The sequence below is a fragment of the Hemicordylus capensis genome, chromosome 4 (assembly GCF_027244095.1).
Source record: "Hemicordylus capensis ecotype Gifberg chromosome 4, rHemCap1.1.pri, whole genome shotgun sequence".
In the NCBI taxonomy this organism is placed as follows: domain Eukaryota; kingdom Metazoa; phylum Chordata; class Lepidosauria; order Squamata; family Cordylidae; genus Hemicordylus; species Hemicordylus capensis.
In genome coordinates this window covers 41323481-41336811 of record NC_069660.1, presented here as the reverse complement: position 1 = coordinate 41336811, position 13331 = coordinate 41323481, and the positions used below count along the sequence as shown (strand labels likewise).

Below are 13331 nucleotides of genomic sequence, written 5' to 3'. Positions count from 1 at the left end.
ACCACGTCCTCCAATGGGTAATTGGAAAAGAAATGTTAGGAAGATAAAGAACAATAAATAAATAAATTAAATTAAAAGCAAAACATGAGTTGACAGTCAAAACCATAAGGCTGGAGGAAACATGGGGATTTCAGGAAAAACAGGGAATGTCCTGTCTTAAAGTCTGATCTTGAAAGGGCACATGTTTTGAATAGAGAGGGAATGGGCTTCACAATCTTCTTATTGATCTGACATAGGTCTACATAAAACTACTACTCTTAATTTGTTGGACAACATTCTACCAGCTTAATTACCTGTCCACGTATTTGTTTGCCTACCTAACTACTTATTAATTTAATGGATTTGCTGTCCAAACTTGCAAGCACCAGGCTTCCCGAGATGGCTTACAATGAAACAAAAAATGTTATAAAATGCATTTATGGTTGGCAAAATACATCATATTCTGGTGGGCCTCTTCAAATGGAGTGTCAGTGGCTTAGTAAAGGCCTTTTTACAAGAGGCTGAAATCTGAAAGACTATCCTCTGGGAAAGGGCCAGATTAAAGAACACAGATGGGATTTCTATGATGAATCAATCTGGGGCACTGCAAAGGTGATGGAGGAAGGCAGGAAAACTCAGAAAGAAAATAAGACATAGGCTGTCTCATGCTGAATGATGGTTTTGAAGATGTAAACCTGAGCTCTCTGTGCTGCTTTGGGTCCCAGTCAGATCTAAAGCCCTGCAGCTGCTGAGATAGCTGCTCATTCTGGACACTAAAATTCTATCTAGCTGATGCTCAACCATAAGATGCTACAAATGAGTTCTCTGCCAGCCTTTGCAAGGATATAATTAGCATATCCAGACCTTATTGCCATCATTGCTCAAACCCATTAGCTAGTAATGCCTTGAAGCAACTTTATATATCTGCGCTCAAAACTTGTCCAAACATGATTTGTGGTCTACAGTTTTTCATAGATTTTATACCCTGTTTTGATCATGTGTCATAGGTACATAACTATATGTGTGTATATGTAATATATTAAATATATATATAATATATTATATAATAAAGCTGCTCCTTCTTTGAGCTGGCATCTTTACTAGCACTCATCCTCTGAGACCTTCTGTAGCTAGACTCCCAAAAGCATCTTTGCATGATAGAGTGCCTCTTTCCAATATTTAAATTTTAAGTTGCTTTGGGAGCCAGTCCTGGCTGAAAAGCAGGAAATAAACATAATAGATATATAGACAGTTATAGCAATTTGCATATTCAATATAGCAATTCACATTGCTGCTGTCCACCTAGGCATGTTCTTGATGCAGCATTTTTGCCTCAACCTGGCTTCTGATGAAGCATGAGGCAAGGGAGTCAAGTGGACTGATTCGGGCTTACAAACCATTTGAGCTTGTGCATCTCCATTCAGTGTTTTGTAGATATGTGCATGAATCATTGTGGCACCTCTAATTTGAGGCGCCAAAACAATTCAAGTTCTCCTGGCCAAAACGTTTTGGCAGGGGGAGAGTAAGCACTTTAAATGGTCTTACCTGCCCCTCCATTCCAATGGGGCTATCCAATGCCCCATTCTTAGCAGCGATGCCATGTAGTAGCTTCCTGTCTGGGAACAGGAAGTTTCCTGTTCCTAGCATCCCACCGTCCCACCTAGCTTCCCACATAAACATTGCTGAGCACTCAAGATGGTGCCCACGCATGTGCAAACACCATTTACATGCCGACAATGCTGGCAGATGCTGGGAACAAGGAACTTCCTGTTCCCAGTCAGGAAGTTCCCACATGGCATCACTGCTATGAATGGGGCAGCGGGGATGGTTGGCATTGGATAGCACCATGCTGCAGAGGTGCAACAGAGGGGCAGGTAAGACCTGCTTCCTCTGTTTAAAGTGCCTGCTGTCCCCTGCCCTGGATGTGCATGAAGAGCTTCGTGCACACCTCTAGTGTTTTGTGAGGCATCCCTCACTCCTGACCTGAGGAAAATAATGGGTTTTGCCTGCTTGCCTTTTTTGAGGCTGGGTAGGAACTTTTTTGATCCTCATGGAACTGGCTGGTAATAGGGTCTTCTTGTCTACTTTATATTATTCCTTCTAGTTAGATAGGTCTTTTTTGGTCATGGCTGCAGGTACAGTGCATGCATGAGGAGGCCTAAGATACCATATTGGGGAGTACCCTAAAGCACACACTTGGTGTAAAGAATAGTCCTTAGAGGCTTTACGATTCAGAGAGTTTCCTGGGCTGGTTTTTCTTCTGTGTTGCACAGGCATCGTCACCATTTAAAAGCCGAACAGATGCGGTGGTGGGTGGTTGGTCGGGTGATAATTTGTGCACATGCCTTGACCTTTTGATTGGATAAGAGGAGCAGCATCAGTCAGAGTTGAGATGCTGCTCTGAGCCAGGGTGTAATCCACTGATACAATATATTGGATTTGCTCATGGGGTGCAGATTTTAGTTGCTACAGTGTTGGGTGGACAACTTTGTTGTTTCAGTTGGTTGTTAATTGAAGGATGTTGTGGCCCTTGACTTGCAAAAGTCATGTCTCATGTCTTCATTTTGTGTGAGTGCAAAAGGATGAATTTAAGCTGCTGCTTCTTTTGTTAAGAAAAATCTGTAACTGGTCAGGATCCTCAGGCATGTGTATTAGCATGCACACATAAAAACCCCTGCTTGGGATAGTATAGGAACTGCATTCAGAAGGGAGGGCTCAGAAGTCCCATTAGCTGTTTGGAACACCTGGACATAGTTCATTTGATTTTGAATTGATCGAATTCGGAGTTTCCTATTCTGTTTATCACTTTTGAAAGAAAATGTAAAAAATCAAAATAACAAACTACAAAAAATGCAGGATGTGTACAACATCCAACAAACATGCTAGTTATGTGTAACTGTTAGTTAAGTTGTTCAATAAAGGTTAAGCATACAGCACAGGATGCTCTACCAGAGGATGCAAAGGAAGAGCTGGGGGTGGGGTGGGGGGACCTACAGTATCCTAGCAGAAACAATCTTAGTTCAAAAATCATATTTGTAGTCCACCTCCTACTGAACTCGGTTCCAAAATCCCCATAATCTAAAGTATCAGAAAGGTACCTGATGTCAAAAGTTTTTTTGCATTGACAGAAGTGCTATTTTCAAAATTGCTGATTTAAGAGTACCAGGGAAAGAAGCAGAAGAAAGCAATAAATTAAAAATACATTGATGAACACCAAGAACAGAAGAAGGAAGGTAGAAAAAAGAACAAAGAACAGGATCAGAAGAGCATGTAGTAGTCTTGGGAGAAGAAGGGGCAGAAGGAATATCATAAGCAGTTACTGGTAGTGGGGGTTACAGATCTGAAGACAGAATAAAGGAAAGAGAAACCATACCACCAACAAAGGGGAGGGGAAGCAAAACCCCAAGACAAGGAAAAGGAAAGAAGTGAGAAGCAAAAACAGAAAAATAAAAACCATTTAAAAGAAAAAATCATTTAAAAAATAGAATCATTTTTTAAAAATCATTTTTTAAAAAAAGAAATCATTTAAAAGAAAAAAGACAACAGGATGGGAAGGAATGTGAATGAATAAAGCAGAAAAATAGATTTTCTTAAAAGGAGATAAAACATAAAACTGGACAAAAAAACAAACTGATGATGAATTTTAAAAATCAGGACAATAATAAGATTTAAGATACTCTGCTGCAAAAGAACATAAATGTAGATAACATCAGTAAGAAGAGAGCCTAGGTTGTGGAGGGAACAGGTGGCAAGTCACAGGAACAAAAGGGTCAAGCACAGTATAGAATATAGCACAGTATAGAAAAGGGCAGAAGGAGGCGGGATTGGTGAAAAGGTCCCCCTACATACACAGCTTGACTCTGCAACTCTGAATGCTGTGAAGGCACTTTGCAAGTTGTGCCACCACACCATTAGTGAGGATGTCAGCCAATGAGGTCATGTACATGACCTTGCCAGGGAGGGTGGGTGGGCTGCGGGAAAGGCAGGAGCTCAGCTGCCTTCCCCAGCAGACTAGGAGCCACCATTCTTTCCTCCAACGTGCCACAAGCACACGAGTGGTGGCGCGGCAAAGGGAAGCACTGGGAATGGGAGGTCTTCCCCCTCATGCATCCCAGGGTGCTGCAGGGCCACTCCTCCTCCCCCCCAGCTCACTGCCGGAAATGGCAGTGGGCCAAGGGAACGGTGCTCATTTAGGTTCACTTAACCTTGGCTAAATGCTGGGTTCAGAAGTGGGCCTTGGCACAGTGGTAGCGCTGGGAGCAACCTTGCTCCTGACGCTTCGCATACTCAGCTGAGCTGCCCTAGCCTGGGTTAGGTTGAGTGCAAATACCCTTAATGCCTTTCTGGAAAAGTTTCTCTTTGTGGAGGGATTTTGCATTTTCTCAGTTCTCAAGCCACAATATTTTATAAGAACATTTTTTCCCCAGTGACTATGGCAATAGCTACTAAAAACACTGTGAGAAATAAACATGTTGTATAAGATACAAGAAGTAGGTACTGAATGAGGGTGCAGATTTAATATCCCCTGTCATCGGAGGAAAGAGTGCAGCATGGAGGATGTCACTATGGAACAAGAATTTTACATACTTTGGGGAGCTGTGGTAAGGGCCTACTGTGTTTTGTGAAGCCCATGCGGGAATTTGCTGCACAAGATCAAGCAAATAATGGTTTAAACAGTAACAGTTCCAACAGAAATAATCATAGACTTAGATGCACCCTGGTTTGCTTTCTCTATTAAAAAGACCTTCCATTCTAGCTAACTGTAATTTAGTTAGTTCCCCTCTCCCTGTTTTTCAAGGCCCTCGCATGCAATGCAAGGTGCATTTAAGAAGCTTATTAATTCCCAGTACGTTTGTTCCAATGTGGAAATGGAAACAAGAGGAGAGATGAAGTATTATTGTTTCTAAGTCACTAATCTCATCAGCCAAGAATGATGTCTTAGGATGATAGATCATGTACACACAGGTAAGAAATGTACTCTGATTGGAAAGGATATCCATACAAAATCAAAACCCATCGACCTAACATGCAACTTTTATAAAAACAGATTCAATTTATGTCAGAACGTTTGGTTACATAGCTCTCTGGAGCTTTCAACCTTTTTAACTCACTCCTTTGATTTAGGCCATGAACATAATTGGCACATAACAGGCACTGCAATAACTGATAAGTTAACATTGTGTTTCTTGATCACTTAAACTTAAATGTGAAATGAGTTTTGCTCTATCTGGACTTCATCTAAGTTAAATTTTCCAGAAGATATTCATTGCTAGTTGTGAAATGAGGCTTTTTCTGATAGAATAAAATAAAGCAAACCTATAATTACCTGCAAAGAATTCATATTTGTGGGAAGGGAGGCAATGGTGGGAATGGACTCTAGAGAGGCCAGTACCACCCCATAACCTTCCGACAGTGAAAAAGCCTGCCACCCTTGCCACTGAAAGGATCATTTGGAGAGGGCAATTGTGCTTCATGAAAAGCAACTCTCCCATTGGATTATTTCAGCAATAGGGTCCTCCTCTCCACTTAAAGAATCCTGTGGTGGGGAAATTAGGGGGCATGTGCCTTCTTAGCCCCCTTCCTTCCCCCCACTATTAGGCTCCAAGCTGAATGAAAACAAGTGGCAAGCTTCCTTTCAGCCTGCAAACTCAAAATCCTGGCTGCCTAAGGACTTGTGGCTGCCTAATCCTGGCTACCTAAGGAGCACTCTCTGCTCCCAGGGTTCCCTGGCATCATGAGTGCAATGAAATGCACAGCCTTTGGACCTCACACATATTGGTAGTTTGGTAGTTCTAACCCCATCCGAACCTGGATGGGAAGAGACCTTATCCTAAACTGTTGTACCCTGTTTAAGTTCCAGGGGTTTCTGCACCTCACTTTACAAATGGAAAAAGTGATAGAACCACCCTAACTTGGTTACCTAGCCTTGGATATTGCACCAATAGTATTTGTTGATTACAGTTTCTATATAATTATTATGGCTTAAATGTTTGTGTGCGAGTGTGTGTGTGTACATGCGTACACACACACACACACACCTCTCTCAATGTGATCCAGAAGCTGCAAAGATCTTTAGAAGATACCAAAAATTCATTGTTTCTAGAGAAGCAGAGAAAATGAAAGCAGACAAATCTTAACTATGACTTTGGAGAATTAAATATTTTATTTTGGATTTTTAATATCTTCAACAAGAAAAAGGTTTTAAGCAACTCATAGTTAACAAGTCTGAAAAGCAGGGGTCTGAATAGGTAACACTTGGTACCTTCTGTATGCAGAACATATGCTCTTTCCCAACTGTTAAGTAGGTTAGCATGCTGTTCAATGGGATTTACTCAAAAGAAAGTGTGCACAAAAATACCTCATAAGTGCTTTGCATAACAATGATGAAGATATAGTTGTAAGATATTTTGACAAAGGCATGTCATATAGACAACACACAAATCTTTTTGTGTTTAAATTGCAATTATAAACTGGGGAGGGGGAGCAATAAATTGACTGTAATGAATGAATATAGAAAGATAAAGAAAGATAAACCAAGAGATACAGAGAACAAAGCAAAAAATATATGTTTCCATCTCATACTAGATAAGAATTGTGAAAAATCAAAATGGTAAAGATTGGTTTTGGAACCACCACAGCAACTGAAGGGCATAAGTGAATAAAAGCTACATGAATGCTAAAGTCATCACATATTTTTGTTTCCTGTTTTGATAAGACTTGTTGAACATGCTGCAGTATATCTAACATAGTTTCCAGCTGACAATTTATGCTAGGAACAATTTGAGGCCTCACCTGTAATGTTTGGGAAGGTGCTACTTCTTTATCTTCTCCAATCCAGAGGAGAGGTAATGCCTAATTCTGTACAAATGTTGGCACTGAAAAACCTATCATTATCCCTGAAGTCAAAAGGCAGTCATTTAATCTCTGCAGTGTTTGGTTTGCATATCAAAGGGCTCTATGTAAGGAAATGCTTTCCTTTCTCCCCAATCCACTGGGATTTATTATTTGCTGCATCCGTGCACCATAATTTCACGAAGAACTCTATGCAGGTATGCATTTGAAGTTCGAAAGTTTCCTGCCATCTTGTGAGATGTGGGTTAATTAGACAGAGAGAACCTTTCTGGAATTCTGGAAGAAAACCGATAGCCTCAGACCTTCATGAAGATAAAGACCAGTGGATTTACCAAGGATTTGCCACATATATTTCCATAACACATCACTTATTAGGACAAATTATGGTAGTAAGAGTGGTATAAATCTTTCTTGATAGCCTGAGAATTTTATAAAAGTAGCAAAGGAGGCTACTGTAATTTCAGATAAAAAATATTTTCATATGAGATTTAATTTGATAGTCTTCCAATTGTATACAGATCCAAACATAGCTGCACTCTTTCCCAATTTGGCAGGGGGGAGGGACACCACAGAAGGCTTTTGTTTTCCTGACTTTTGATAATTTTAATGAATTTGAGATGATTCACGGGCAGTCTGCCTGACAGCATATTCATCTGAGTTGACAAAATTGTGCAAATTGCAAAGGCCTTCATGTGGAAGTACTAATTCAAATTGATCTTCTGTGTGAGTGGCTCCTGACTGTAAGCTCACCAACAATCCCATGGACTGTTAAGGTGTTCATGTGGGGGCTGATGGTTGATATAACCTGGCTTGCTTTCTCTCCACTTGCCTCTTTCTTGTACAATATTGCCATAAGATTTCCACTGCCATTATAGAGTTCTCAGATATTATACCTGAAATAAGAACTTTAATGCATTAATAATAATGATGGCCTATCAGATGATGAGCTCCCAGAGAAACCTATTTAAGGAAACGAAGGCATGATGTATTAATAATAGCCTTGGGCTTGTCATGCCTTTGCAAGCTCTACTCTAAGGACATTAAATGGCAATAATATATTCATGGTAACCTTTCGAAGCAACCCAGAGAGAATGAGCAATTGTGATCCATATCCTTTAATGGAGCATCTTTTCTCATAAGAACAGCCCTGCTGGATCAGGCCCAAGGCCCATCTTGTCCAGCATTCTGTTTCACATAGTGGCCCACCAGATGCCACTGGAAGCCTACAGCAGGAGTTGAGGGCATGCCCTCTCTCCTGCAACTGGTACTCAGAGGCATCCTGAGTTGATAGACCTCTTCTCCATGAAGTTATCCAAGCCCCTCTTAAAGCCATCCAGGTTGTTGGCTGTCACCACATATTGTGGCAGAGAATTCCACAAGTTGATTATGCATTGTGTGAAAAAAATATCCATAGGAATAAGGCCAACATACCTCATGCAATGGCATTAAAGTATGTGAATTGTTAAAAGAATGTCAGTCTGGTGACTGTTCACAGGTATTTTGAGGTCATTCACACATTCAAAAACTGTGTGTGCTCCCAATTTGTGGTTGTGTGGAAGCAAGTTACGAGGAAAACCTGGGTAGAAGTGACTGTGTGGATGCAAGATAGGAGGAAATGCTACCCAGGTTTTCCTCCTACCTTGCTTCCATTTCATACAATTGAAAACTGGAAGCACACAAAGTTCCCAAACCCAGGTAGAACACAGTTTTTGAATGTGTGAATAACCTCACTATCTTCCAAAATAGTTGTATTCCTTCTAGTTTGATGCGTCCCTTTTCCTTGATCCGTGTTGCAGTCATCTAGATGAAAGCTCGAGCAATGGTTTAACCTTATTGTACTCATCTTACCCCTGCTAACTGGGCAAAGAGGCTTCTTTCTAATGTGGTGATTCTCTTTATTTAGCAGGAGAGAGTAACTGGCTCTATCCACCCCCAGCACAGTACCTCCAGTGACTGTTGCTGGTGTCTATCTTAGGTTTCTTTCTTCTCTCCAGACCTTTTTATTGCATAAATTAAAAGGAAAAAAATATAAAAGCTGCAAGTAAAGAACAAATGTTTCAACATACAGATGTCAACTTCAGTGTTCCATGTCTCACTGTTTAAAAATCCACTCTCTTATATCCCAAACACTCTCCCTAAACCTAATCAGGCACCTGATTAGCACATACAGAAAGAGGAGAGGAGGGGAAGGCGGAAATTGATGACTCACAGGTTTGCCTGCTTATTAGTAACTTTAACAGAAAAACGACAGAGGAGAGGGTGTGTGAACTAAATTACTGCATAGACAAGTTACAGCCTGTGGCCAATGGTAAGGAAGAACGGAAATAAATCTTAAAATACGTAAGATATTAAAGGGTAAGCAGTAATTTTGTTCACACTCTTCCCTCTGTCAGGTGCCTGATTCGATTTAGGGAGAGTGCTTGGGATATATAAGTGTGGATTTTTAAACAGTGAGACATAGAACACTGAAGTTGATGTCTGTACGTCAAAATGTTTGTTCTTTACTTGCAGCTTTTAGATTTTTCCCTTTTTAATTTACACAATAAAAAGGTCTGGAGAGAACTTGGTTGTAGATCCATCATGCGTATTGTGTTGCCAGTATATCAATTTATGTTTCTTTTTAGATTGTAAGCCCTTTGGGGACAGGGAGCCATCTTATTTAATTTATTTATTTATTATTTCTCTATGTAAGCCACTTTGGAAACTTTTGTTGAGAAGCCATTCTTCCCTTTATCATTTGCTCCATTTGTTGTAATAAAGGGAACTACTGCTTTTGTCATCTTCAATGACACTCCTGTAGTCCCTTTTCAATCCAGCAATGGTGCCTGAGTATCTCCATTTCCTCCCCTTATTTCCCATCTTTAAAATTTCAGCCTAGGCAAATTTGTCTTCCATGATGATAGGTAAACCTGCTCTTTGTTTGTTTGTTTTTAACATTTTTATGCCAGGGCTATTAGATGAATCAAATGTGTGCAGATATAACTGGGAAGATGATGTGGCATTTGTTTCTTTTGTTAAATTGATGCAAAAAATTTCCAATAGAAAAGGTTATTTCCTTAGGCTACTGAAACAGCAGACCCTCAATATGTAGTTTTAGTACTATTTAGATAGGCAGTGTGCCAGATTCCAGGAGAAACGTTTGCTCATAAACCAAACAAGCATGTAGATTTTAGGAGATCTATTTTTGTAAGCTGACATATCATTCTGTAAGAATGCTATAACCATTGTTGCTGCTAACACTTCATCACAGTGACACGTGAACTTACACTCAAGAATACCTTTTTGGGAAGAATTGATGTGATGCAGAAAAATATTCATAGATCTAACCTGGGAAGAAATGCAGTGAATCCATTTGAAAATGACAATATATAATGGAATAAACCTATCAAAGGAATAGCACCGAAGAGTGAAAAGACAAACTGCAATAACGGATTTGACATGACATTAAGTCTGTTTTAAGAATGTATTATCTGTCAATGAAACTAGAATGCATTTTGAAAAATAATGGAACTGCTCTTAATTAAGCTGAAAGAATAACCCTACTGAATGAACAATATTTCTAAAGAGCAGCCTGCCGATATAAGAAAGCTATTCATGGACTGGGGTAAGGGGGATTGAACTTACATTTATTTTTTGTTTTAAAGGCAATTATTGTCTATATTTAATAGTTGGTTGTAATAGTTTGATGGTTTTTAATAGTTTTAGCGGTTTAAATTGTTGTAAGGTTTTAATCTTTTTTACTTCTTGTTTTTATTGTTTTGTTATAAACTGCCCAGAGACTTGCATTTTGGGTGGTATGCAAATATGTTAAACAAATAAATAAATAAGATATAGTTAGTGCCATTAGAACATTAAGCTTTATGTTGATTTTTGAGCTCCTGGCTCTGATTTAACATACACCTGGACCTCCAGTGTCAGTTGGCTTCTGCAGACATAAAGAACCCCTGGATCAGACTGCATGTGATTAGGCTGTACTAAAGCTTCCTTGGCAGCTATTTCATAGACCTCGTTTTTGCTCCTATAAAGCATTAGATTCAATGTTGCCCAGGCAAAGAGTTCATTAGGTGGCATCTTCCTCACACATAAATCATAGTTACCTGTGTTAGTCCACAGAAAAAAAGGCAAATGAATAAAGAAATAAAGACCGCCCCCCACCCCCGCCCCCGAATGTGGCTTCCATACCTTTTTCACAGATGCTAAACATTTCCACATGGATAATATGAACTAATCAAAAGGGCTGCAAAATTATTCCCCTGCCTCCCATTAGGTTCGTTTAGTTCACAGCCCTGTAGCACAGTCATATATTGTGTCTCATCATTATGTTAGTAATGTTAGTAGCAACTCCAGGTTACTCTGCCATTGGGATCTGATGGGTCACTGTGGGAAACACTATGCTGGATAAGATAGGCCCTTGAGCCTGATTTTTAGCCAGTGTGTGACTCACAAGCAGTCAATTTCTGGGTTTTTCCTACAATTCTTTGATGTTGCATCACTTCCCCTTAGATTCTCTGAGGCAACTCTCCTTGGATTCCCCCTAGATTCTTCCCCTGCAACTCTTTGGTGTAATGTTACTTTTCTTCTGGGTTCACAGTGAGTAACTGTGGTTACTTAAATTCCCCCCAACGTTGTTGTGCTGGAGCATGATCCCTTCCTGGTGCTGTCAGTACAGATATTCAGAAGGGTCCAAAGCAACACAAACTGACATTTGTGGGGTCTAATCAGATCAGGTTGGACCCAATCCCAATTTTTTACATCAGTGTACAGGCCTAATATGTGCAATCAACTTCCTTATTTCAATATGATACGTGACTAGAGCAAAGGATGCACTCATATGTGCACTTACCAGAGAGTAATTCCCATTGTACAAAATGGGACTTATTTCTAAGTAAGTGTTCATTGGCTTGCACTGTAAAATAACCTAAAATCTTTTCGAGTAGTTGAATTATTTCACTGCTTCCTATTACACGATAGTACATTTAGCCAATCCAGAGAGTGAAAATAGATAGCTAATCAGGGTGAGTGTCAAGAAGCAGCTTCTCAGGAAAGGAAACTTGGGCTTTTGAGGACTATAGTGGTGGAGAAGGAATAAAATTTGTGTTTCCTTTCCATTTGATGTATGAGAAGGAACATATCCATGTTTGTTTCATCCTGTTTTGGAAATGAAAACATTAATGGCATAGGAGCCTGGAGTCAGTTGAGAGGCAGAAACCATAAGACAAAGAAACTCAATTCATATAAACTGAGAAAACTTTGTTTTGTTGTAAAATAATGGATGAATATAAAGACAAAAGGCATAAACATATTTATGAAGATTTAGACATTAAACACATAAAGCGTTTGCTTTGAAAGACTTATCTATTGCCTTCCATGTTGTGTGGCAGTACACATTCTCACTGTATGTATAGAAGCAGTTGTGCCAACTGTTAATGTGGAAGCAGAACATCTATTAATTCCCCAGCTTTTCATAAACAGAAGTAATAATATTGTTCAATAAAATATCTGTTGGCATGTATGAGATGAAAACATCAGATTGTGACTCTGCCAACGGGTTTGTATAAAATTCCCAAACATTTCAGCAGAAATTCTGAAAAGGTATCTTATAATACTACTCCATGTTCACTACTTGTTTATCCAAAGAGGCATTTCCCTCCTTGCCTTTTTTCATGCCCCACTTATCGTTTTTTTGATATTAAATAATTTTCCAGAAAAACACAGCAGAACTTATACGTGTCATGTTTACTTGAAGTTTCCAGGACTGGAACCAAGGAAAAGATGTTCATCTTCTCTTGGTACTGGGACCAGAATTAGAACTGAAGTTTCAAGACTGGTTTATCAATATGATGATAGTATCTCAAGAATTTTCTGAATATTATTCTAAGTGTAGCAATCCAAAATGAAATTACCACTTTAATGATACTAAAATGTCATTTGTAAATATTCAAACTGGACTTGTGTTGATCTAGCGCAAGTAGTATCAAAACTCTCCTGTAAACAAACCAGACTGATATCATACTTGTTTCAACATGCAGGCAAAATGTGACATGACAATCTAATAGGCGCCAAAATGTTTGCATTGTTATGACATTCCCTTTCCTGAGCTGATAATCACCTGTGCTCATGAGGCTGGGCGGGTTTCGGGTGGTCACCTGTTGCCTACTTATTACTGCTAAGAACAAGGAAAACCGTTCCCAGGCAGCATGCACAAGAGAGAAAAGAAAAAATGAAAATAAAAATAAAAATGTGACACTTAATAAAGCTGCGTCACTTAATAAAACTGCATTTATTTGCAAGAACCTGCACTCAGAAAAAAATGAACCTTTAGAGATATGGAATCATTTATGAGCCCCTCTGCCTTAGTTTCAATTAGATGCTGAAATTAATGTAACACACTCTGAGAACACAGAAGATAATTGTTTCCCCCTTAGCAAGAAGATACAATTTTCACTAATAAAGTGTCAATACTAACATATATTGTTTGGGGAGAAGAAAAAACTTCAGTT

The 13331-nt window shown here is 39.4% G+C and overlaps 1 protein-coding gene across 19 annotated transcripts in view; it reads right to left on the bottom strand.

Moving 5' to 3' along the window:
- The window catches only part of PTPRT (protein tyrosine phosphatase receptor type T), a 938880-nt gene that overhangs the window by 163911 nt on the left and 761638 nt on the right, over nucleotides 1-13331 (bottom strand). For 13 of the 19 annotated variants that reach the window (XM_053243888.1, XM_053243897.1, XM_053243900.1 and 10 more), the window contains one exon: nucleotides 12941-12997. The exons of 5 other annotated variants lie outside the window; for them this stretch is intronic. In XM_053243888.1, the coding sequence (XP_053099863.1) occupies nucleotides 12941-12997 (57 nt within the window). The remainder of the gene's footprint in view (nucleotides 1-12940; nucleotides 12998-13331) is intronic. One more of the 19 variants, XM_053243889.1, reaches the window with a different exon arrangement.